Genomic DNA, 27549 nt, shown 5'->3' on the forward strand with positions numbered 1-27549 from the left:
TCGCACACAGGCGCGGTTGGCGGAGTGAGCTGGCAGCGTGGAATTATTAAGTAAATAATAAGAGAGACGATAATAGCAATCACGGAGATAATAATATCCCCAATGAATGCTCCACACCTTTCAGTTTAGTGTTTGTGTTTTTGATGGCTTACTTTTTTTTTTTATTTCTGGCCCTGTAATATTATCTGCATGTGTGTTTTTTTAATAAAAAAAAAATAGGCATTCTATTTAGGGCGACCAGTTTTCCACCAAGCCTCCTCCAATGAAAATAGCTTCTCATAGACTCTGTTTTGAAGGGGTCACCATTGGCACCCCCACCCGTTCCTTTAGACTTTCAGAATTGCAATGAATATAACTGTGTACAAATGGGATCTTTAAAAAGAACCTCGGTACATTAAATATTACATTTCATAATGAAGTGTTAAATCATCGACTGAGGCATCGCCTTCTCACTCACTCACCTTTCACCCACCAACATGGGTAAAAAGCTACAGTTTGCTTATGAGCAGAGTGAGTACTAAAATAAATAATGGCAAGTTTCTTCTACTAATCTGGTGACTTTTGTAGGAGTTATCTCACTCAACTAGCCAGTTATCATTGTACACTCTGAGAAGCTTCCTTTTCTATTATTTTCTCATCCATAAAGCACATACATTTAAGAAATAATGAATGAATGAATGAATGAATGAAAATCCAAATGCAAGGAAACTTCTGCTATTGGTTCTTAGAGAAGCAATTACTAGTTCATCTCTAAATGTAATCTCTTAGAGTACACTTCCTATAATTGTGACAGCTTGGAAAAAGTTTCCTGGCAAGTAGACTGATTCAAGGAGGAAAATGAAAGAAGAAAGAAAGGTAAAATTAAAAAGCTTGCAAGCCTGGCAGGAGCTTAATTAAAGTCCAAACAAGAAAAATCTGCAAGAAAAAAAAAATGCTGTACTTAGGAGGTCTGATCTTGGCTGGCGGTGTATGCTGTGTTCCCATTAGTGGGAGTGGGGACTTGGGGAGCCCATGTTGGAGAACAGCCCCTCAATATGCCCTTTTATTCTGTTTTTTTATTATTATTATCATTATTATTTCACACACAAAAGCTGTGGCAAAATGATATCAACAGGAATAAAGCAGACTTTTCTCTCCCCAATTCTTTCTCTTGATGCCTGCTCATGATTTCAGATTGTGTTGTTATTCTTGTTGAATATAGTAGCCGTGCTCTAACTATGGGCTTTGAGGTGAGGCTGGAGCTCTTATCTCCTGTCCTAACATTTCATTACATGCACTTCTGCTTCTGGAAGAAAACAGTATTTTATAGTTCCAGGGCTCTCAACTTAAAAGGAGGAATAAAGGACAAATAAACAAGCATACATTTCCATAACAGCTGATTCTGATACTCTGTCTTGGATCACACAAGCTTGGAATATGGTTCCCAATTATAGGACAGTGTTCTGGTAGGAAATTGGAGAGACTTGCATTGGGGCACCTATCTCTAATTAGACACATTTAAAGAAGTCATACGAATTTCACACCATGGTACCCATACTTTTAAGTGAAGATGATCTTATTTGGAAATATATTTGTGCATGTGCTGATTTGAGGCTGTGATGTAGGATACCCATCAGTGAAGGTCCCCTTAGTTCATCTGAATAGGCAAGCCATTCCCTTAGTTTAAGATTCATGGAAAGCAGGCCCTCAGAATCCAGGTTGCAGGGGGGTGTTCTTTGAATTTTCAGAAAGAGCAGGACCACCTCTGTACTATTCTATGACTCAGGCCCAAGCTGGACAGAATTTCAGAAACCCTGGCATCGTCAGAACAAGGCAATGTTGAGATGGGAAGCAGACTGTCCTGACGATGGCTATTGCCAGCACTTATAAAGTAGGTGATGGTGAGAACTAATGTGACGGTGCTTAAGAAAATTCTTTAAAAATGTAAGATATCGTGCCCTAGCCGGTTTTTCTCAGTGGATAGAGTGTCAGCCTACAAACTGAAGGGTTCCGCCTGAGTTTGATTCTGGTCAAAGGTACATGCCCAGGTTGTGGGCTCAATCCCCAGTAGAGGGCATGCAGGAGGCAGCCTATCAGTGATGCTCTCTCATTGATGTTTCTATCTCTCCCCCTCCCTTCCTCTCTGAAATCAACTATATATATATGAAAAATTTATATATATATATATATATGAAAAATTTAAGATATCTCATAAATACTTATTTATTTGAGAAATCCATTTAGAAGTGAAGAGAAAGGCAACATTTCCTTCATTGCTCAAGGAAGGAGAATAGGAGAATCAATTTGAGAAACCTTGCCTTACCTAACTCAAGATAGTACTTAATTAATACGTAAAGTGGAGGGACTAACCAACAAGGTAATATGTCTGAGAAATATGGTATGAAGCTGGGTGGAGGCATATGCTTACTAACCTGTGTATTTGGGATAACCTTGGAATTAGTTTTTGTGTTCTAAACTAAGCTCTAGGTTATAATTCATATTGAAACATACTTGAGAAGTAAGAGAATAGCCACCTAGGTCCTTAGCAACAGTGAAACCACACCAGAGGAAGTATTTTGATCCCATTGTGCACCAATTGAGTAAAAAAGAATTCAAAATATAAATTTAAATATAGTAATATTTATACAGTCCCAGAGGCATGCTAAGCTTTATCATATCTCTCAGTCTCTTAAAATCTGTACAGTGAGAAGCTCTCTACCTGTCCATGAATTCTTAGCTTTTTACAAAAGGCATAAACCAGGAATCGACCAGGTAAGATAAACTCACAGGGGAGATGACCACATATGCTGGCTCTGAGCTCCTTCGGCTCTTCTCACTTCACTTTTGCACTCTACCATCGGAAGCTTGACCTTAGCCAGCTCTACTGTAGCTCTTAGAAGCCACCAGCAGTCGGTAGCAATGGGTGGGGGGAGAAAAGACCAGCCAGTTGATGAGTTTATCCCCACCCCCTGCCTTGGTTGGCTTCTCTACCTGAGGATCCATCTCCTCGATGGCTTCCACCCTGTGCTTCCAGCTTCTGTCTTGTGATGTGGATTTTCCTCTTTTTCCAGCCTGGTAGTGGCTTCCTGCAATGGCTAGTTTTCTGGTTTCTTCTCTCTTCTTTATTTGACTATAAGCTTCCTCATTAGAGGATAACCAGTTCTTGTATCAAGATAGTTTGTTCCATTGGCATAAATAATTGAAGTGGTTTCTGTGCTTTGGTTAAAACACTAGCAGAACACCATGCCAGTCAATGTCACAGTTCATGGAGCTATAACATTATTTCCCTTTTCTCTCTCACTGCCCCCAAGCCCAGTTTGTGGAGGCTTTACATTTTTAAATTGAGAGATCTGTTACCCTTTTATGACAGAGTTAAAAGGTGAATAGACCAAAGGAATTTTACATCCATCTGGAATGCTTTACCTCTGAGGAAGAAATTTTATTTCATGTATAAGCAATTAATGACTGCTTATGCTATTTGAATTACTGTTAATTTTCATTATATGTTTGAAAGTCATCATTACATATTCCAAGAAAAGAGAACAGAAGGCATTTACTTTTTTAAATAGTTTTTTTTTTTACCCAAAACAAACATTAATATGATAAGAACTTGCAATTGCCATAGTGATCCCTTGTCTGATAATACCCATTGGGATAACAAAAACACTAGAGATTGTTTTACATTTCAGAATGCAAGTACCACAGTTATTGATCTGAAATTCTATACTTAAGGTCAATGCAACTGGGTCACCTGCAGAGTTACTTCATGGGGACTTAACCCACTGACTGCAGTGACTAATTCCCTGGAATTGACTTTGCTGAAGGCATTATTAGTACTGCAAATGGGAACTGGGTACAGAAACACAGCTCTAGGGTTTTATGACAGGTAATACAATCTGTGGCCACAGGCCTGCAGGGCTCTGGACATTTCCAGTACATCTAAATCCTAGGAAATGTACCAAGTTCACCTCTATTGCCATTTTATTTTTGTCCTGGTAACTCTACAGATCCAAAGAAAAGAGACAAAAAAAACCAGTGTCTTTTCTATTTTAATATCTGCATTTTTCTAAAATCCCTGAGAAATGGAAAGAGAGAAGAAAAACTCATTGTATTTTTATAATTATATCACCTTTTTTCCTGAGAATAACACAAAGCAGGAGATATTGGTGAAGTGAAAAAATTATGTGAAAAATAATTTCTAGCTCATAAAGATAGTATCAGAATCAAATAATATATTTTTCTTACTCTATATTAGATGCTCAATAAATGATTGGAAGGAAATTCATTTTTTTTAGAGTAAAGCAAATCACAAAATAGTTCCCAAGTTCACATGGCTCAAAAGATTATATTTAGGCCAAAACCGGTTTGGCTCAGTGGATGGAGTGGTGGCTGGCGGACTGAAGGGTCCCGGGTTCAATTCCGGTCAAGGGCATGTACCTGGGCTGCGGGCGCATCCCCAGTGGGAGATGTGCAGGAGGCGGCTGGTCGATGTTTCGCTCTCATCGATGTTTCTAACTCTGTCTCTCAACCTTCCTTTCTGTAAAAAAATCAATAAAATATATATAATAAAAAGATTATATTTAGCATCGGTTCCAGTCTCTAAAACAGGGGTGGGCAAACTTTTTGACTCGAGGGCCACAATGGGTTCTTAAACTGGACCGGAGGGCCAGAACAAAAGCATGGAGGGAGTGTTTGTGTGAACTAATATAAATTCAAAGTAAACATCATTACATAAAAGGGTATGGTCCTTTTTTTTTTTTTTTAGTTTTATTCTTTTCAACCGGGCCAGATTCGGCCCGCGGGCCGTAGTTTGCCCACGGCTGCTCTAAAACATAAATATTTTCCATCTTCTTACATTGCATTTCTGGGAATTTTTATCTAATTTTTTTTTTTGCTCGAAGAATAACTAATTAGGCACTGCCAAATATCTGGCTGTTAAATTACCCTATATAAGGACTATACCATATGTCCTATATCATTCTATATAAAACCACAATCTTTCCTATTTTTAAAAAAATAACAAGGTTAGAATTAAACTAAATGATCAGAAACACTAGTTTTGGAGTTTCAATCAGAAATAAGGTAGAACTTTTCAAGAGTGAGCAATGTTTCATTAAATAAGGTAGAACTTTCCAAGAGTGAGCAATGTTTCAGTATTTACTACTAGATACCACAAGCATCTATTCTTCAAATGTTAGCCTCTCTGGGTACATTTTTAATTCCCCACTGTATTTTTGTAACTAATTTTTCACCCATACCCTTTGAAATTCATTTAGATATACACAATGTTATTTTCCTATTTAATATGAGTAACTATTTCAAGTTTAGGTATTCTTTTTTTCTAGGTTTTCACTTGTGTCAAATTACAACATGCAACAATCCAAATTTTACAGAGGTGTTTCTGATGGAGAGTGATGGACTGGGCCTATCACTTCACATCCCTGGGCCTGCTCACTTAACTCTTTGTTTTTGTCTCTTCCAGTGGTTACCTTTACAACTCCGGGTAATATCTCTGCTTCATGAATTATCAACTATGGATAGTACCGAATATGAGATATTAACTTATTCCTTCCACTTCCAGCAATATTTAATAGTTAAGTAATACATTTAGGTCTTAAATAATACACATGAACCTGCTTCTTGTTTCATCAACATTCAACAATACCTTTTAACTTCCCTTTGTAAGGTGAATGTATTTTCCTTCCCCCTCTACCTCACTGTCCTTCTTTCAGAATCATTGGTCATTAATGTCATTAACACCTTTAAATTTTGATGGTTGTTCTAAGTCTTCAGTTTGACCAATTAGAAAACTAATAAACAGCATTTATATTTTCACTAGAGGTCCGGTGCATGAAATACATACACTGGGGGGTGGGGGGATGTCCCTCAGCCCAGCCTGCACCCACTCCAATCTGGGACCCCTAGGGGGATGTCCGACTGCCGGTTTAGGCCCGATCCCACAGGCCTCTCACAATTTAGGACTGCTGGCTCCCAACCGCTCACCTGCCTGCCTGCCTGATTGCCCCTAACCACTTCTGCCTGCCAGCCTGATCACCCCCTGGCCACCCGCTAACCACTCCCCTGCCAGCCTAATTGACGTCTAACTGCTCCCCTGCCAGCCCGGTCACCCGTAACACCTTCCCCTGCAGGCCTGGTTTCCCCCAACTGCTCTCCATCCTCTGCAGGCCCAGTCACTTCCAACTGCCCTCTCCTGCTGGCCTGATCACCCACAACTGCCCTCCTCTGCTGGCCATCTTGTGGCGACCATCTTCTGACCACATGGGGGCGGCCATCTTGTGCAGAGCTGTGATGGTCAATTTGCATATTACCTCTTTATTATATAGGATTGTTACAAGTCTGTAACACTGCCTATCTAAGTGGTTTCACAAAGAAGTCTTCTCTAGAGTTCACTGTCATAATCCCTGTACTTCTCAAAGAATACTAGTATTCCTCACCCAGTCAAAAAGAGCCTATTTTATTACACTCCCAAAATGCTGAAACTCTTGGCCACATTTGGTTCTCTTTGTAGTTGGATGATGATTTTCTGGTATAGATTTTATATTATTTTTTTCTGGAGTTTGTAATTTTTTTTTTTTGCTTTCTTTTTTTCTTTTCCAATGTCCTTACTCTTTTCTGACACTATTGCAGAGTCCTGTTTTTTCCAGGACACCTCCTTTCTGGAACCTTCTGCCTTTTTAATTCATATTGAATGGTCACATCCAGGAGTGCTTCAGGGTGCTCAGTGAGGAATTTCTTTCTGCTTCCTGAGTTGGAGCCACTGTTTCCTAGAAGAGATGTGTATTAGTTTTCTGTTGCTGTCATAACAAATTACCTCAAACTTGGTGGCTTCAAATACAGTGATTTCTTATCTTACAGTTCTGTTGGGCAGAAATATGACACTTGGTCTCGCTGGGCTACAAGCAAAGTGTCGGAAGAACAGCATTTCTTCCTGGAGACTCCAGAGGAGAATCCACTTCCTTGCCTTTTCCAGCCTCTAGGCCTTGTTAGTATTTCTTCCTCCACCTTCACAGGCAGCAGTCACACATGACATCACATTACTCTGACCTCTTCCATAGTCATACCTCACTCTGACTTTCTTTCACCTCCATCTTCCATTTTTGAGGACCCTTGTGATTACAGGGGGCTCTCCCAGATAACCAGAATACCTTCCCCACCTCAGGGTTCTTAATCATGTCTCAAAAATATCCTTTACCATGTAAGGGAACATATTCACAGCCTCTGGAAATTAAAGTGTGTACATCTTTGTGGAGCTATTTTTCCTTCTACACCATGTTTTCCCCTCTCCTCATTTTTGCCGGTAGCACCTGCTCCATCTTCATGTCACAAATGCTCTTAATCCATTAACTTTCACCTTTCTTCTCTCAAATCCAAATGATCATCAGAATTGACATGTAAGTGAAACTATAGGTTGATTAGTAGATAATAGAGAAGTACAGAGAATTTACCTCACACATTTACCTATAAGATGTGTTATACATTTGTGAGGGATAGGCTTAAATGTTTGACTCAAGCCTGGACCAAAGGTCATTTATTGAAGGACTATCTGATGGTTTCATTTTGGTCAACTTCTTCTCTTCAGCTCTTTGGTGCTCATGATTGAGCATGTGAGTTTGTATTTGTTGACTTGTATTCTGAGTTTCCAAATTTGCCTTTTGTGTATAAAAATAATTACTTTTTTTCCACCCCTGAGTAGTGTTCTATACATTTCCCATCATGGGAATGCAATCAAAGCTAACTTCTTGATCAAAACAGTCTTATTAATTATTTAGTTATTATATGAATTATTAAATATTAATACTAATATAAATTTCTTTGTCATGTTTTCCAGCTTCTCTTAAGAAAACATTAGATATAATGCTTATTATATATATCACATTTATTTATAAATGTGCATATACCTGTATGTATGTATATACATATGTATATAATAGATATTAGTAATGTTATATACATGTCTTCAATTTAAAGGCTGTAGTCACACATGCATTTGAAGACAATATATCTTTGAATACCCAGATTTTGGAAACACTGATTAATTATGCAGTAAAACGAATTGCAAGCAATGGTATCCATAAGATTGACTCAGCACCATTAAAATGCAGGCTGTTATCACCAAAGGTAGAGCATACCCCGTGCCTAGTTCTTAAATACAACTAATCTACCTGTCATATATATGACATGTATATTAACTACTCCTATATTCTGTCAGTCACACCATCCTCATATAAAAATGATTTACATTAAAGATATTGCCCTATGACAGAAAGCATCTGTTGCATGTCCAAATGTTTCCCCCTCAATGGCCATTATGCCATTTTACCTTTAAAGTATATTTTCAGTAGTAATTAGGGGTGGGGGAAAACGCCAGTCAAGTATATTTGCAAATATTTCCTTTACTCTTGACTTTTTCTTGCCCTTTGTTCAAACTATTTCTGATGCATCATCAACTTCATGATGACACTTTGGAAGAAAAGAAACAGAGCTTGCAAGGCACTTGATTACAAACAGTCACTAAACTGTAAAGCATGATAGTGACAAATTGCCTTAAAACTAGAGAAAGTAGAAAGCAGGGTTTGAAGGGTTACCACAAAGAAACCAGAGATGTAAAAATAATGTAGTATAAAAATATCCTCCATGCACCATTTTAAGGAAATTTAAATTAAAATAAAGAGAGATTTTACAAATATCCCCCTTCTACTAAAATTTCCAGTGCAAGCTAACGTTCTAACAGACTTGGCAAAGTTTTTTCTTGTGGTTGCTTTTTAATCAGTGTGTGTGTGTGTGTGTGTGTGTGTGTGTGTGTGTGTGTGTGTTTAACAAACTAAAAATTTTATAGCTGATGCCCAGCTTGTCTCTTAACTCATTCTAATTATATTCATAATTAAATTGTAAAAAAATAAATAGTTGACTAGAGCCAAATGGCTTGCACAGGTGTCTTTTTGTAGGAATGCTTTAGTTGGTAGACAATAAACAACTGGACCTCCATCTACTTAATTTGGCTTAATGAAAAGTCCTTTATAAGTAAAACTAGAAGGGGATTCAGAACTAAAATTGGTCCTTAACTCTGAAATTAATTGAGTGGTAAGACATTAGCTCCACTGAAAATGTGGTGTTTGTCTTTTTGTTTTTCCTTAAAACTTTTCTTTTACTTGAACTCCTTTCTTCCATAGTCTTAAGAGATCACTTTTCAAAGCAATAAAACCTTCAAGCTGAGCAATCAGCCAGCAGGCCTTCGTGAGTCAGCTTCCTGAGCATCCCTGCTCCCACTGAATAGACGTGCTGCCAAAAGATGTATAACAAAATGCAGAATTTCACCTCAATACCTCAGTGCAAAACAGTTATCTTGACCCATTCCTCTCATGGTAGACTTACATCACTGATTTCATTGCCTGTTATCAAGTTCACTGCATCAATAGGTTCTGACGAAACTGAGGGTTTGTGATCTTTTTCATGTCATAACTGAGACGCCTGCCTCGCTTAACATTCTTGGGGTTGACACAAGCACTGAATTGTGATCACCACTGAGGGGCCTTCCAAAAAATGCTGTACCCACCCACTTCCATCTCTGACTGGCTACATCTCCTACTTCCCCAGTAAGTTTTTTCTCTCTCATTCAATCCAGTGTGATTCTGATTATAAATATAATCCAAATGCTGCAGCTGGCTTGGCATTGCATTTTGAGGAAAATCCCGATTCTTTGTGAGCTTTGCAAAATCTTACATGATCTGGTGGCCCACATTTCTCTTGCCATGACTGCCTCATTCATGCCTGTTGGTCTCCTGACTCTTCATTGAGTTCCTCAGGTGCACGGAGGGTCTTTGCCCAATCTCTCTATCAGTGGCATGTCCCCAGATGGCCACTTACATGCTAACTTCTCAGTGAGGTTATTCTCAACAGCTAAGCCAAAATTTCTACCTGCAAGGCATACCACCACCTCCATTCAACTATGACTCCACTATTTACTACCTGCAAGACCTGTAAGAGCCAATTCTTAGCTTCAATTTTCCGATCTATGAAATGATGTAAAAATAGTATCGTCCCCCTGGGGATTGGGATGAATTTGATGAAATGCTAATCATGACAAAGCACTTTCAGATTTCCTGGCACATTGTACTCAGTAATTGTTAGCTCATATTATTAAATCAGAGTGCAACCAGACTGTCCTTAGAACAAACTCCCAGATGACCTTTGGTCCATTCTCACAAGCATTTCCATTCCTCTAGTAAAGCTGCCTTAAGCAACACATATGACTATCCTTATTCTGCTTTAATATGTCTTTCTAGAATTCCAAACCACATCAAATATGTTTAGGATATTATACAGGATATTCTATTGCTTCATGATCTAGGAACTCCCACTTTCCTTCTTTTATCTCCTAACATTTCTCCTTTGTTGTGCAGGTATTTCCCAGGCACATCCCCACTTAGTTAGTCCAAAGTCTGTCACTTTATTCTAGAATGTACATCTTAAAATCATAACCCAGAGGCTTACCATTTTCTCCAACATGACACTGTCTTGTGTCTATTAAATATTAGTAAATCTGTCAAATTCAGTGACACTGGAAGAGGCAATTTCAAAGTCATCCCTCCTCCCTGTTGGGAAATTAGCTACCTACCTTGCTGATAGTATATATCCTGTATTTCAGCTTGTGAAGGTCACAGACTCGTTGGTGGGTGAGGAGCTTATGGTGTGGCAGGGTAGGCTAAACACTAGCCTGTGCAAATATTTGTAAGAATGTAAGTCTTCCTCACAGTTAAAAACATTAAAAGGGTTATCAAATAAAACGTAATCAAGGAGTTAACCTTCCTCATACACACACATAGACACAGGGACACAGACACAGACATGCACACACACTTGTTTTCCAAATCAGGAATGTTTCAGATTTTTCTTTTCAACTCTCATGACTTATGATAGTCTAGCTTTAAAAAGATAGATTTATTTATTATTATTTTTTTACAATTATCTCAGGAGAATTTCCACAGTAACCTCTCTTGAGCTGTTTTCAAAACTTGATACAGCCCTGGCCAGCATGACTCAGTAGTTCAAACCAAAGGGTTGCATTCTGGTCAAAGGCACCTACCTGGGTTGCAGGTTCCCTGCCCATATCGAGGTGCTTGTGGGAAGCAACCAGTTGATGTGGCTCTCTCACATCAATATTTCTCTCTCCCCCTCCCTTCCATTCTCTCTAAAATCAGGGAAAAATTATCCTCCTGTGAGGATTAACAAACAAACAAAAACTGTACAGAATGAGAACTGATCCCGTTCCCTGCTTTCTCTGACTTGCTCACGCTCAGTCACATGCTCTCATTTGCTCAAGCCCTGTCTTTACTCTAGTTCTCCGCCTCTCTGTCACTAAAGGGATTTTCTTTCAGTAGCTTCTAATAATACTATCATGGGCTCCTTGAAATGTGGCATTTCTTTGTTTGGCTCACACCTTACTGTTCTGGAGAATTAAACGTTAGATGTGATGTCTGCTGGAGTACTACACATTTCCTGGGGAATACTGCTCATGTTGGAGTCGCGGAATCTCCTCACTAAGAATTATCATGTGACTTGGAGAATGAAATTTCCTCCTAAGGATTGACTCATACCTTTATTTTCTACCTGTGCTTTGGGAAACATAAACATGGAAAATGAATACAGTCTTATAGAAAACAAGTAGCAGTGCTGGTTTTAAGAGTAAACATAATATGCTTAGAAGAAAGAAAGCAAACCTATTTTTAAAACTTCATGAACTATAAAAGAAGTTATATTGGCTAATTGTGAGACATTTTTCCTTTCATTGACTTATTTATATAGTTTTCTATTTAAATGTGAAGATCCACCCCTTCCCCACTTGTATTTTATGCAATACCTTTCTTTTTCAGCAAATTGAAATTGTAAAAGTTCAAATGCCAGGGCCCTGAGACCATGATTGCTATCTAACCCATCAGCTCTTGGCCCCTTTCTCTTTTTCTTCTCACTTTGCATGTCCAGCAGGTGAAAGGTTGACTCTTTCAGATCTCAAGCCTATTCCTCTGCCAACTGATGGGTGGGCAGACCTAATTAGTGCCATCTGTTGTGCTAGTTGTGGGTTGATACTGTCTTACCAGCAGATGAAATCAACAATATTTTGGGCTCCTCCAAGCTCCTAACTCTGAGCTCACTAGTAGGATTATTCTTTGACACTTCTTGTGTATGATTTTCTGAGTATCTAATTTTCACCTAAGAAGGAACTACTACCTCATTAAAATTTTTTTCAGAAATTTCTATTTCTCTGTGCTCGATTATGAAAATGTTTCAGCAAACATTACACACAGGAAGAGCTCAGAGCCCACTGCATATGATGCTCAAGTCTGTAATTCTCAGGACTTCGGAGAGCTGGATTCCTGGATACATATAGAGCAGTGCTAGCCAAGCAGAAGACCCTGAGCTTTCCACAAATGGGAAAGACAGACCAGCTAGAACAAAGGTAGAAAAAGCACATCAGTCAATGTCAGGATCAAAACAGCATCTTTCTTTAACAGTCCCTTAATATTTGAAAATATTTAAAATATAAGCTCCAATCCCTGCTCAGTGTTCTCCTTTCTTTCTCTGTTCTTTCAATGACACACTAATCCCATCATGAGGCTGCACCTTGTGTCCTCAAGGAAACTTAGTTATGTCCCAAGGGCCCCACCTCCAAGTACCATCACACTGGGGGTTAGGGCTTTAATTGATGAATTGCGGGGGCAAAAATTCAGTTCACAACAGAAATCATACTTCAATGGAGTGTTTTAGTTGTACAGCTTTCTCAGTGCACAATCAACTTTCCTCCCTTATGTCTTTATATTACTTCAACACAAGATTTAGCTCTATTAGTATTATTTAATTATGTTCTTAGGGTCTGAAATTGAATTTAAAGTCCAGGGTGTCACCTTTACCCATTTCTCCCTCATACATGTTTGAACCTACATGCAGAAATGTGCATGTAACCTTGTGCAATTGTGCTCTTTTCCTCATGAGCCCAGGATGTCAAGACAATAACATCACCAGGGGAGTTTGGCTTTACATTTTAAATTTTGCATATTCACAATATTTATCTCACCTGAGTCATATAACAACTGAAACCTGGACCAAAACCTAAGTTTTTAACTATAAGTCCTTCAGTTTCATCATTCAACCTTCCTCTCAGCATTATGATATTTGCAATTTGAGCAATCATCTGCCATGCCCATATCTGGGCCCTAACATACAATTAAAAATTATGTAACAGAGACCGGAAAGCCACTGGGACAATGGAGCGATTAGATGAACAATTTACTATATTTTGGGGAAAACTTTAAACACTGTGCCAGTAAGAAGAATTGTAGAAAAGAACTGTTCAAATTTATAAAGCAGAACCCTTTAGACTTATGGACAGTTTTTGGAATTAATTTAAATTATAAATATTGTAAATTAATAGAGCAGGGTTAATGTAAAAATAAATGCTGTAACTTTCCATATAATTACAGTTCCAAATTGTGCTCTACTCACCATATTTCACTTGAATACATCCAAATGCTATGTGTAGATTTTACCATTTAAGTTAATATTTATAACACTCCTTTGTGCCGATATGATTGTTCCCATTATTTCAAATTAGGAAACTGGGGCTCATCGGTGCTAATTAGCATGCTAAGGCTACCAGCTGGAAGGTGCAGAGCTGAGTTTTGAACTCAGAACTAGAAGATGCCAAAGCTGTTACTTTTAACCATGAGACTAACAGTCTTGCTTGATTTGGACAAAGTGATAACAAATGTCTACTTAGAAATGAGATAATTAGTAGATTTAGATGTGATTCAGATAAAGACTATCTTGTCAAGAACTACAGTGATAGGAAACTAAGTAGAACATAAATAAATTTCTCTGCTCAGACCCTTGGTCTCAAAACCCCATTATTTAAGAAAGGCTTCTGTCTTGATTATTCAATTTAAAATGAAATCAACAAAATTTTTCACTGCTTTCTGTACCCAAGGTGACATTATAGGTGCTCATTCTTTCACCTACATCACTTGAAAAACTTTTAAAAATAAAATTAAATACTGGTAAATACCAAACACATCTAGCAAATGAATAAGGGCATGTTTTAAAGTGTATGTAGAAAAATGTCCTTATTACACTTTCCAGCAAGTGAATTAAGAAATAACATCATAGCCCTGGACATTGTGGCTCAGTTAGCTGGGCATCCTCCTGTGTACCGAAAGGTCGCTGGTTTGATTCCTGGTCAGGGCACATGCCCGGGTTTTGGGCTCGATCCCAGAAAGAGGGTGTGCAGGAGGCAGCCGATCGATGTTTCGCTCTCAAATCAATCTTTCCCTCTTTCTCCTTCCCCCTTCTCTAAAATCAATTTTTTTAAAAATCTTACAATAAATAGCATTATAATGTTTCTTACAGTTTTCATCATGTGTGCTGTTTAATTGAAAGACAGGCTGCAGCACAGCACCACTTGCCTCTCATGTCATGTGCTAGAAATGTGTTTTCATGGACTCCATAAAATAAATTAATTGTTTCAGCCCATCACATTCATAATTTTTTTAAAATATGTTTTATTGATATTTTTACAGAGAGGAAGGGAGAGGGATAGAGAGTTAGAAACATCGATGAGAGAGAAACATCGACCAACTGCCTCCTGCACACTCCCCACCGGGGATGTGCCTGCAACCAAGGTACATGCCCTTGACGGGAATCGAACCCGGGACCCTTCAGTCTGCAGGCCGACGCTCTATCCACTGAGCCAAACCAGTCAGGGCCACATTCATAATTTAAAAAACACAGATACAGTTCAAATGTTACTGCTATGTCCACTCACAGTGAATGATGGTGCTCTTTTTAAAAAATGTTTAACATCACCCTGGCTGGGTGGCTCAGTTGGTTGGAGTGCCGTCCCATACACCAAAAGGTTGCAGGTTTGATTCCCAAACAGGACACATATAGATTGCAATTCAATTCCTGACTGGGGCATGTATGGGAGGCAACCAATAGATGTTTCTCTCACATTTTCTCTCTCTCTCTAAAATCAATGAAAACATATCCTCAAGTGTGTTTGAAACAGCAAACACACAGTAAAGTACACAGATCATGAGAATATTAATAATGGTGAAAAAATTTTTATAAAATTACTTTTCTAGGCTCTTATGTTTGTGGCTCTTTTCTCTGACAGTTAATTGAAAATTATCTCTTGAATTTTTAAGTATGAAACTGAGTATTCATTGTCTTATGTCTAGGTATAGAACTACACAATATTTATTTTTCCATCTCTTAATGTGACCTAAGCATCTCTGGATTGGAACCATGTCTTACTCATCTTTATAGCTCCAGCGCTAGGTGAATATATAAACATAACGTGCTTTGTGGCGGTGTTGTTTCATATAATTTCTCCTTTAACATAGCAGTGGCCTGCTGAAATGGGGTGTGGGGAGGATTGGTGAGTAGGTGAATAAGAGAGGTGAAACTGCTTGACTTAACCCAGCAGTTCTCAACTTGTGGGTCACGACAATTGGAAAACACATATAGCATATCAGATATTTACATTACATTACAATTCATAACAGTAGCAAAATTACAGTTATGAAGTAGCAATGAAAATAATTTCATTGTTGGGGGTCACCACAACATGAGGAACTGTATTAAAAGGTCGCGGCATTAGGAAGGTTGAGAACCACTGAGTCTTAACCATTTTACTGATAGTAAATTTAAGAATTAACCCCTTACCTCTCTCCAAATGCCCTCATTGGTCTTGTAAGTTGTTACACAGCTACCTTCAGAGGAATAGGCCGACTCTAGTCTTCATATTTTCTATATGTCAAACTACTATTGCTAGATAATTTACAGATTTCATCTTGGTGGTTAAAAAGTTTCTGAAAGAGGGAGGGGAAATTAAACGGGCGAATAAAGTACTGTGATTGAGCTAGTGAACTTGTGCAGTCTTCAAAGGGTTACCCGAACTCCTGCTAGGACCACTTTCCAGACTTAAACGCAGAGCAATGGTGGAGAGAACAGTGAAATTGTACTATAAAAATAAATTACTGTCATGAATATTAAGCAACAAGAATATAATAAACATGACTGTTTGCATGATTCTGATTTATTGGTACTGATATGCGTATAAATTATGACACTAAGTGTTTATTCTAGTTGTTTCAGAATATGGGCCAAACAAAGCTGGGTGGACACTTCCCGCAGACCTTTCCATCTGCCACCAAATTCCTATTTTGTGGCTCCTGTTGCTGAGTTTCTTATGTCGGTGGCATCAGGACCATGTGTGAGCAGCCATTCCCTTTCGTTTACTTTGCAGAAGGAAGTCAATTGCCTTCCCGGAATCTGGTGTTACAACTATGGCCATTATGAATTCTGTTCCCTCACCGTGGAACAACTCCAGCTGCAAAGTGTCTCAAAGGCTAGCCTCACTTGCTGTTAAATAGTGCTCACTTTTGACACAAGAGTGTTCATTACTATTTATGAACCTCTTGGCACCAGATTTTGGCTTTCCCAGTGGTAAACAGCACTGCATTTTGCATCCTTGCTTAGCAGTGGATGTTCGGGATCACTAGTTCTGAGAAGTTAAAGATCAATAGAGAGAGATTGTGTATCCACCTAGTATTTACTGGTACCGCAACTGCCATAATATGACTACACGAGTAGCACAGTGTTGGTCTTGCTGACATTCACAAGTAGAAGTTATTAAGATTAGCCATCAGTTTTAATTGAACTATTTCAAGCCAGATATTTGTTAAACAGGTGGCTAGAATAAAGTAACGCCCAAAGAAATAGCATTCTTCTGCCTCAGGTTTTTAGTTTTTATGTTACATCTCATCAAAGTTTATTTCAGGAGATTAATTATTTTGGAGGTTTTTTTTTTCTCTAACATGGGTGGCAACTCACAAGGAAGATAGACAAAAATGTAATAACCTTCATAAAATATGCAATTGCCACACAGTGAAGTAGACTATATGGGCATAAGTTGAGGATACCTATAAAAAACTGCTGATGATATAAACACTTGGCTGTAGATGAAATGCTTGCTAGAGTTCATGATGAAGCAAGAGCTGTAAGCTACTTAGAGTTGGAACTCTTACAACTTTCTTGGAGGACATTTTCGCTCTCTACATAAAAAGGCTTACAAATATGCATACCTTTGTATTGACTATTACCTATCTAGAAACTTACCTGGGGAAATTTTCAGAGCTATGCACCAGAAAGTGTACAATCTTGCTTTTCAAAATGTTATTTATAATAGTGAAAAATGCAAAAGTAACATATATGTCCAAACTTAGGGAGACTAAAATTATGGCACATTCCTATATTAAATATTATACAGCTGTTATTTTGTGTTGTGGAAAACATTACTTCACAAGGGAAGATGTCAGTACATATTAAATGGGAGCATGAGCATGTACAGTATGAACTTGTTTTAAAATATGTATGTAAACATAAGTAGAAAAAGATTGAAAGTATTTAGTTCAAAATATTAACAAATGTTGTCTCTAAATGACTACAAAAAAAAACTAAGAATAAGTGTATTCATAATGATTACAAAACTAAAAATAAAAAGTTTAAAAAGAGGACATTTGGCCATGTTGTAAGAGATCTCAGAGCCACTCTAAAGGGTTTCCGAATGTGATTCTGACCCCAGTTTCCATCATAGAAACAGATTCCTGGACAGGAATCTGTGGTAGATTTTGATTCAATGTGGTTGGGGTGAAGTTGAGAAGTTTTTACTAAAAATCAGTGAGCAAAGCCTCAGGTGACTCCAATGTGTGGTTAGATTTTAGAACCACTGATGTCAGTTCTTTGTCCTTGATAACAAAAACAAGGAGAGCAGCTCTTCTCATAGTATCTTGACATCACAGCATCTTACCTCAAGCTAAGGTGTGCATTTCTGGAGGGTGGGGGGTGGTATACTGAACAAGTAAGAGGTAATTCCCTGAACTAGAGAAGAACATGCAACTACATGTGATCTAGCAGCACGATAGTGATGAAGAGAATCAGTGCTCTACAGAAGGGAGAGATGAACGTGCAGCAGTTGGGATGACTTCACCAAGGAGTCATTCAGTGTTTATGGAATTTAAAGAGCCAGCCAGGGAAAGAACAGGAGCACATGTCCAGCCCTGAAGTGAGTGTGTTTTAGGGAGAGTGAAGAATCTGAGTAGAATGCAATAAATATTTGGAGGTCACAGCAGAGAAAAGGGAAAGGAGTTACACTTGTGCCAGTATAATAAATCGCAGGAGGTAGATCCCACAGCCTCCTGCCTAACACAGTACCTGCCACTGAAAAGCTACTCAGTAAATATTTGGTCAATAAATTAACTAATAAGTTGCAGATAATTCAGTACTACAGAGAGTTTAAATTTTAATCTACAGCAATGAAAACCCCATTAAACTTTTTAATACCATTAAACATTGTCACTACTTAGTAAAAAACTGTTTTACAGAAATTATGTTGATGGTAATTGGCAGGGTGTGTTTAAGATAAGAAATAGGAGTCAGAAAGCCCTGTTGTGTTGTCTACCTGGAACGATACTTGGCCACCAATCCATGTAAACTGGTGCAAGTGACCCAGTTTTTTCTCTCTGTAACATGATGAAATTACACTATATAAAATTCTGAAATTGAGATCCATAGATAGGCATGAGGCTCATGATCCACTGCCCAAACAGTTGGCCAAATTTGTGTTAATGTCCACCTATGTATTTTCTGGAACAAGATTCTCAGAAGATATTTGACCCAAAAAAAGTTACAGAATAAATGCTATCAAGAGTGTTGTCCATAGAGTGAGAGCATCAGAATCACCTGGGATCTTGCTAGACATACATTTTCAGGGACCCCATTCCACACTTTCTGAAGAACAATTTCTGGGAATGGAGCCCAATGCATGCAAAAGTTGAAGAAGCTAGATGAGTTCACGGTGCCCCTCACCAATTTAAAAATCTTTGACTATTTTGTGAAAGAAAGGATAAAAGAAGGCACCTATAAGAAAGATGACAAATAAGTTGCAAAGATTTAACAACAACTTGGATAAACAATAATGGTCAGGTTTTAAACCTAGGTGACCAAGAGGATGAAAATTATTTGATACAAATAGTGAAGCTGTGATGATGAGTTATTTTACATACAGTAGAAGATTGGACGAAACACAGCCCATTAATGAACTGACTTTTTTCTTGGCTTTATTCTATACATAGGATGGAGACAGCTCAAAGTAACTTTGTGCTCCAAGAAATTATTTCAGGATCACCCAACTAAATATGGCTGTTGAAATACTGAATAGCTGATCAGAAGTTGAAAGTGGTCACAATAAAAATTCTGGAAAAACTGAAGATTCTATGATATATATTGTACATCTGCATGTGCATTTGTGTAGGAAAAAAAGTAAAGCAAAAAAAAAAAAATCAGATTCCCACATTTAAAAAGAGTAATATTATTTTATGAATATGTATAATGTAAAAGTCCTATTTCATAGGTGAGAGAGATTGTTTTAAATTTTTAAACAGAGCATTAAGAAATCACCAAAAATGGCTAATTTGGATAAGCAACATTGAACCTTGGATAATTTTGACATAAGCTTTCCAGTTCTGTAAGCCAAAAGCTATCCTTAAAGTAAATGGAACCAACTTCTTTGATTCAAGAAAGAGAAAAGATATGCAGATTGAAGAGAACTTTTTCTCCAAGTGTACACTGTCATTAAGTGTACTTAGATTTGCACCATGTAATTATTATGATTGTAGCAATTAATCAATCAACTGATTAACATGGAGGGTCAGCAGGATCCAGTGATCTTATCTTGAAGCTTGAATTAATTAATTATGCTTTCTTCAACATTATTTTTCTATTTGTGTACCCAGTTTGTGCAAGTTGCCCACATTGACAAAATGTGGTTTTGCCTCTACTTATCACAGCAGGTATGAGCACTCAACAAGGATACTTTTGCTGAAGTGAAGTCAGAATTATAAATAAACAGAAATATTTTCAATGCTTCTTGAAGTAATTGCTTTGTTATTTTTATCATTAAATGTGTTGTATAAGTTATAAAATTAAGATTTTTTCTAATTTTAACATAAGATTAAAGAGCTTTTGTTTGTTAGAGTAGGTCAAATTAAAAAATACTGTATATCATCTAATAATTATATTATTCAGTAAGTTTAGCTTATATAGCAAGAAATGCTTAACTCTGTAAACACATGCTTTAAATTTTTTTTAATATTTTCAAATATATCATCTATTTTTCTAATTTTTTTCTGTGAAATTGTTATAGCTGCATTATTCCCATTTGTTAGATGAGGAAACTGAAGCTGAAACATATAATGTGGTTTGTTGGAGTCTCCAGATGGCTAAGATCAGTACTGGAATAAAACAACTTTTTCACCAGATATATATTGAACGATGCCTTAAGCACACACTATGTTAAAAGTTAGAGACAGTAAGATGAACAGGACTTCATGGAATTTACAGGCCAGCAGGCAAAACAGGCATGTGATGAGATTTACAAGTGCAACTCTGTAATAAAGACATGAAAGGCTGTGAGAGCATGAAGGTATTCTCTTCCACTGCTTGGGGTGTTTCAAGGTGACCTTCTTGCTGGAGGTGCTCCATATGAAACAAGGTGGGACACAAAAAAAATAAATACATTGTGATGTGAGACCTGTTGTATATGTTGGAGCTGGCTCCCCCCACCCCCACCCCCACTGCCCTTTTAGTGGGAGCCACTTATTAGCAGGGCTTGTCTGACTTGGAAGCTCTGCCTTTTTGCTTACAGACTGTCTGACGCCTGTATAAAGTGGGCCACTGCATTGTTGATTACTGCTCACCAGGGTGGTCCGCGAGCCGCTGTTGTTTGCCATCCCACAGTGAGACAGCATCTTCTGAAGTTCTGGTCTCATATGTCCTTAGAGAACGGTTTGTGTTTCCTCAGATGCTTAACTCTGGATGATTTATATGTACCATTTTAAACTCTGGTTGTGTAATGCCTAGGCTGAGATTTACATACGCTGAAAACAGTTTTCCGGGTCTGTGTATGACATTTAGTTATATATTGTGTCCTCTACTCTCACTTAGCCATGTGATTGGAGAAGAGAAGGTGCTCATGTGAAGCTCAGTGAAGAGGACCTGAAAACCCTGTCTTCTTGCAGAATAACGTCATGCACAGAGATGCTCTGGCTACTCGCTATAATCTTTTAATCAAATGATTAAGTGTTTTGTCAACGCAAATTAGATGTGTTTTATTTTGACTTGAAAAGAAGAAAGGAGGAGGCAGTTGGGTTAAGACATGAAATGGCTGGAGTTTGATTCTGCCTGATATTAGTTCGTTTTCTCCCATGTACTCTTTTGCTTTTTTCCAAGCAAAACAGCATATTTCCTGGATGTCAGAGTTTGTCAAATGCTCACACACAAAAAATCCCAAAATAATTTCAATCTGTGAATGAAAAATGAACATTCACACTCCTAAGTATTAAAAGAGAAATGATACACAAAAAATCCATAGAAATATGACAACCAAACTATAGATGCTGACTAAAATTAGGAGACCCAGAATATGAGATTGCTAATAAACCACATATGGTGGGTGTGTGGTGTGGGAATGAGTGTGTTTGTGCCATGTATCATTTCCATAGTGTAAAAGAGTTGAATTAGCTTCCACTTGACTAGATGAGAGCTCTTAGTTCTTATTTTGAAAGCAATCAATTGAGCATGGTTAATTAGGATATCACCAAGTAGTTAAGAAAAAAAAAGGCAAGGCACTTATTAGAAAATATATTTTAGATCTGCTCACATTACAGTGCTGATCGAAATTTTTTTAAATACAATAAATTATTATGGTTATTTTATGTGCTGCTACAGGGCTACCTTTATGGGAATCATTGATTATAAACAAAGACCACATTCCAGTCTTCCAAGCAATAATTATAAAAGGACAAACCAAAAATATGTCATTTGGGGGGAGGCAGGGGGATGTCTAATTATGTCCATCAGGGCACTTTTAACTCAATTTACAAATATACATCATCTTCGTGTAATGTTAAATTTAAAATAACTAGTCGTATTAATTAGCTATCTAAGGTTTATATTGCACCATTTTATTCAAGGTATGCATTTTACTTAAAAGTGACTCGATGTCCCAAATAAATGAACTGTTCTCATTAATATGGAAAATGAGAATGGATTCCATATTTCATATCTGTCATATCTTTATTACATGCTGATGGTGTATATACACTTTTCAAAATAGTGTCAGATATGTATCAGGCCAAGAGAGCTGAGTATTAATCCTCAGAATATCCATCCACTCAGAGGATGGGCCACTCCATCTCTCAGATCATTCACTATATATATTGACTAATAAGCCCAATGGGAGCCTTCTCAACCTTGAGCAAGTTTGAACACCTGCATGGCTTGAGGCTTGCAGACAAAAGTACAAGGCAAAACACACATCCTTTCCTAATGGTTGGGTGGCTTCTTGTTATTCGGGCTTTACATTTGAGCTTCAGCCCTCTTTCGTGCATTAAGTTGAGTTATTGTAGACAGAGTATCCTATTATGTGTTTGAATGCAGGAAAATACAAATGTTAACATTTTACATGCCTGTCCTAATTGAGTGCAGTACTGGGTAAGTTCTAAATATTAGTAGCCTACAAGACAACTCAGACTTTAACTTGATTTCTCTGCCTTTAAGGGACTCTAACATTTTCAAAAGAAAATTTCTGGGCACTTTTAAGGCAGGAAAAAGAGCCAGTAGTCCTTGTTCTCATGACTGAACCTAAGTGAGCAGGACCAGATTCCCTCAGATCCACATTTTGAAGTTGGGTATGGGGAGTCCTTCCGTATTTATATAACTGAGTCTGGGATTTTCCCCCTCCATAAAAAGGCTTAAATTCCCCTGCTAATAAGTGAGAATATATGTAAGAATCTAGATAATAAAAAATAATAGCTTTAGATTTTCATATAAAAATAGTTGTCCTATATCCAATGTTATAGCTGAGGTTCCCACATTGGTCTACAATCAAATATAAAATTTCCCGTAATTTCCACCCAATCATCGTTTTCCAAAGAAAACCCCATGCTCATAAAGATTCATTGTTAGCATATTTTTGCATCTTACTTCTTACTTTTATTTTTTATTCTTTTTAACATTATGGGTGTGAAGTGTAATCAACTGTGTAAAAGAGGGTCATAGCTATATGAACATAATGAGACATATGAGGGACATTTGACCATGTCACAGAGATCACTGTAATACCAACCCCATAGTGAAAACAATGCGTTTAGTGCCAATCCAAGTGAGTTATAACCAAGTCAAGGGATTGCTCTAACCTTGCTTTATAACTTCTAGTCAATATACTCACTGTGTTTTGACATAGTCAAATTCAAAAATTTAATAATTGCTTCCATTTCTTTTTCAAATGCCATATTAAAGCAAAACTTCTCTTGAGCAACAAGCTTAATTCTCTTCTGTCTCATTTCCCCCTCCTCCTCCTCTCCCCTCTTTCTCCTCATCATCACCATCATCAGTATCAGTATCAGCATCAACATCTACGTAACCAGTTAAAGTAACCAGCATGTGGTTCTATCCTCTAATTGGTATTTGTTGAAGAAGCAAGAGGCTGAAATTCAGATTTCTTGTTCATTTCAAAACAGTTGTCAAATTCTCCTTTGGACTGGAAAAGAAAACTTTGCAGAAATTGACATCTCAGTCACTGGTTAGGAAGTAAATATGGAAGCGTAAAATGGCATTTTTAAACAAAACTGCTTTTCTGACCATAACTGAATTTTCACATTGTCAGCACTTCCATTATAAACATTTTTTTTTCCAGTTTGGAGTTTATAACACAAATGTAAAGATTTGCTATGGGCTAAATCTCAACCCAAGAGCAAATTTTTATACCAATTCTGAAAACAATCAGCTTGCCCATTTGTAGTTATGCATGTGTTCATCATCTGTTATTGCTTGTCCAATGCTCTCCAACTTCTGGGAGGAAAAGCAGACATCTGGAGAGAAGAAACAATGTTTGCTCTCCAGCAGATGTAGTCTATTTTCCACAATCATTGCATAAGAACAGTATCGAATAAATGTGTGCTCTTCAATACAAATAAATAAAAATGACAAAGTTCTGCATACATATCAATACTGTTGAAGTACATTATTGGGGAATCCTCAGGTTAGGAGTGTTAGGGGACTGGGCCAAACATATCCCTCTCCAGGTGTCTGTCTCATACCTCCCTTTCCCTCCCCAGTGATTAGCCAGTTTGGACTACTAGGCCTGTGCGTGGCCCAGCCTGACCCAAAGTGACTAGTTCCCATAATGTACCATATTTTAGCCATTGTGTGGGCTGCAGACCCTTAGGGCTGCTGGGCTCACTATAGGCTGGCCCTAGCCGAAAAGACCCTTCTTAGGCCACAGAATTGGTCACTTTAAGTCAATTGAATTCAGGATTATACCCATTTTACAGGTGGAAGAAACTAGGACACTACCATGAAATGCCCTCTCCTATAAAATACATCATACTTCAGAGATTGCCAATGTAAGTGAAGTGGCAAAAATTATTTTTCACTAAGCATAATTAATATTTTCTGAAAGATTTAAAATGATCTCTTAACTTCCAGTTTCATGTTGATGAAGTTCTTTTCCCTCTTCTTTTATATTCATTCAATAACCTACACATTCAATTAGCATCTTGAAAAAAAATAAAAGATCAGTAACTAATTACTGTCTGGAACAACTCTGGAAATGTTCCCCAACTGTGGGTCCTTATAAACTGGGGGATCAATCAAGTCTGGGTAGACACAGATTTCCGTCACCCCCCCACCCCCGAATAACATGATAAAATTTCATTGGGTCCTTTTTGTCATCTACATTCCATGGCACTATGGATAATAGAGGATAAGTATGGTTTGCCAAGAAAAAGTGGATTAATAAGTGATTTAAGTTCTATTTTAGACTCATATTAACTCAACCACATCAAACAAGTAATTTGTCCTCTCAGATTTCATATTTAAGGTTATTGAACTAAGTAATCTCTAATCATCTCTTCTTGCTCTAAAATTCTATGGTTGCACAGTCCTATATAATAGAGGTAATATGCAAATTGACCATCACTCCAACACACAAGATGGCCACCCCATGTGGTCAAAGATGGCTGCCACAGAGGGAAGTTGTAGGTGATCAGGTCAGCAGGGGAGGGCAGTTGGGAGGGACCAGGCCAGCAGAGGAGGGCAGTTCTGGGCAATCGGCCCCGCAGGGGAGGGCACTTAAGGGCAATCGGGCTGGCAGGGGAGCAGTTAGGGGGTGGTTAGGCTGGCAGGCAGAAGTGGTTAGGGGCAGGTAGGCAGGCGAGTGTTTGGGAACCATCAGTCCTGGATTGTGAAAGGGATGGGATCAAGCAGCTAGGTGTCGATCAGGCTGGCAGGACATCCTTCTAGGGGTCCCAGATTGGAGAGGGTGTTGGCTGGGCTGAGGAACACCCCCACCCTCCCTGTGCACGAATTTCGTGCACCAGGCCTCTAGTGTACTATAAAGTATCTTCCTCAGATGTTTGTATTATATACTAGAAGCCAGATGCATGAAATTCATGCAGGGGGAGAGGGAGTCCCTCAGCCTGGCCTGTGCACACTCACAATCCGGGACCCCTCAGGGGGTGTCTGACTGTTGGATGACCAGCAGTCAGACATCCCTCTCACAATCGGGACCTCTCCCTCTTAACCGCCCACCTGCTCACTCCTTACTGCTTGGCTCGCCACTTCTTAGTGCTGCTACGGAGGCAGGAGAGGCTCCTGTCACCACTGCTGATCTCACCAGGGGGCAGCTCCTGACCACTAGGGGGCAGCTCCTGCATTGAGAATCTGCCCCCTGGTAATCAGTGCGCATCATAGCAACCGGTCATTCTGGTTATTCTGCCATAATGGTTACTGGGCTTTTATTATATAGATTTTACCCAATAAGTATTCTCTAGATCAGCCAAATGAAGGAAACAGGAAAGAGCCTTTGCCTTGTGTTGAGGAAGGTAACATTAAAGATCTTTATACAAAGCAAATCCTGATTGCCAATAAATTCATTTGGCATTAGCAAGGATTTCTCTAGTACTGAGGACAAAATTAAATAATTGCTTTAATTTGTAATATCTATCTGGTGGCATTTAATGTCCCTTTCTATTAGGTCGTTTTTGAAATACAATTAGTTACCATTTTAAAACCAAAACTCTTAAAATAAAATGTTATCTTTAAAGTTAACTCCAGTCTGATTATAAAGCACTCATCATATGGCTTATGTTCACTGATCTCAGCACACTCCCATATGCTGTACATTTTTTCTATGCTAAAGATACATTCTCAGGCTGACCTATGGGACTCTTGGAGGAAATTCTGTACCTTGATGCACTAAGTGGATTTTTTAAAAAATATATTTTATTGATTTTTTACAGAGAGGAAGGGAGAGAGATAGAGAGTTAGAAACATCGATGAGAGAGAAACATCGATCAGCTGCCTCCTGCACATCTCCTACTGGGGATGTGCCCGCAACCCAGGTACATGCCCTTGACCAGAATCGAACCTGGGACCTTTCAGTCCACAGGTCGACGCTCTATCCACTGAGCCAAACCGGTTTTGGCACGCTAAGTGGATTTTTAATACATAAAACCATCAATTACTTATGCCTTGTCATCAATAGAAAAGGTCAAATGCAATGGATTCCTTGCAATATAGGTTTCTAGGTCTTACGCAGAGTGAAGTACAGGGTATATGTAAGTTTAGTTGCTTTTGTTGTATGCTTGTGTTGTTTTATAAAAGGCATAGTAGTGGCCGAAACCGGTTTGGCTCAGCGGATAGAGAGTCGGCCTGCAGACTGAAAAGTCCCGGGTTCGATTCCGGTCAAGGGCATGTACCTGGGTTGCGGGCACATCCCCGGTGGGAGATGTGCAGGAGGCAGCTGATCGATGTTTCTCGCTCATCGATGTTTCTAACTCTCTATCTCTCTCCCTTCCTCTCTGTGAAAAATCAATAAAATATGTTTAAAAAAAAATAGAAAAGAGCATGTTTAAAAAAATAAAATAAAATAAAAAAAATAAAATAAAAGGCATAGTAGTGAATAGTAAAAGTGTATTAAGGTATTATTTGGTACACAAATTTAACATCCAACTTGAAATGTTTGACATAATTTGACATATGCATACACTGTGAAATCATCACCACAATCAAAATAATGAGCTCATCCTCACCCCCAAAATTTTCCCCATGCCTTTTTCCCCTGGTGCCCCTTTCATAACAAATTATTTGATCCTTGTCACTATAGGTTAGTTTTCACTTTCTAGAATACTATCTAAGTAGGATTTTACAGTATGTACTCTTTTTTGGTCTGGTTCAATGCATGCAGAACAATTATTTTAAAATCCATCAATGTTGTAGATATTGAGGGTTTATTCCTTTTTATTGCTGAGTACTATCCTACTGTATGGATATATCACAATTTGTTTACCAATTGACCTGTTGATGAGCATTTGGGTTGTCAAGTGTTTGGTTGTCCTATCTAATAAAAGAGTAATATATGCAAATTGACCATCACTC

The 27549-nt window shown here is 38.1% G+C and overlaps 1 protein-coding gene across 1 annotated transcript in view; it reads left to right on the forward strand.

Annotated features, from left to right (window-relative positions):
• Positions 1 to 27549, forward strand: part of ARHGAP15 (Rho GTPase activating protein 15) — a 701147-nt gene that overhangs the window by 543349 nt on the left and 130249 nt on the right. The window contains exons 13-14 of the mRNA XM_015567142.1: positions 3943 to 3968; positions 17707 to 17730. Of these exons, the coding sequence (XP_015422628.1) occupies positions 3943 to 3968; positions 17707 to 17730 (50 nt within the window). The remainder of the gene's footprint in view (positions 1 to 3942; positions 3969 to 17706; positions 17731 to 27549) is intronic.

This window comes from Myotis davidii, unplaced genomic scaffold, assembly GCF_000327345.1.
Source record: "Myotis davidii unplaced genomic scaffold, ASM32734v1 scaffold560, whole genome shotgun sequence".
In the NCBI taxonomy this organism is placed as follows: domain Eukaryota; kingdom Metazoa; phylum Chordata; class Mammalia; order Chiroptera; family Vespertilionidae; genus Myotis; species Myotis davidii.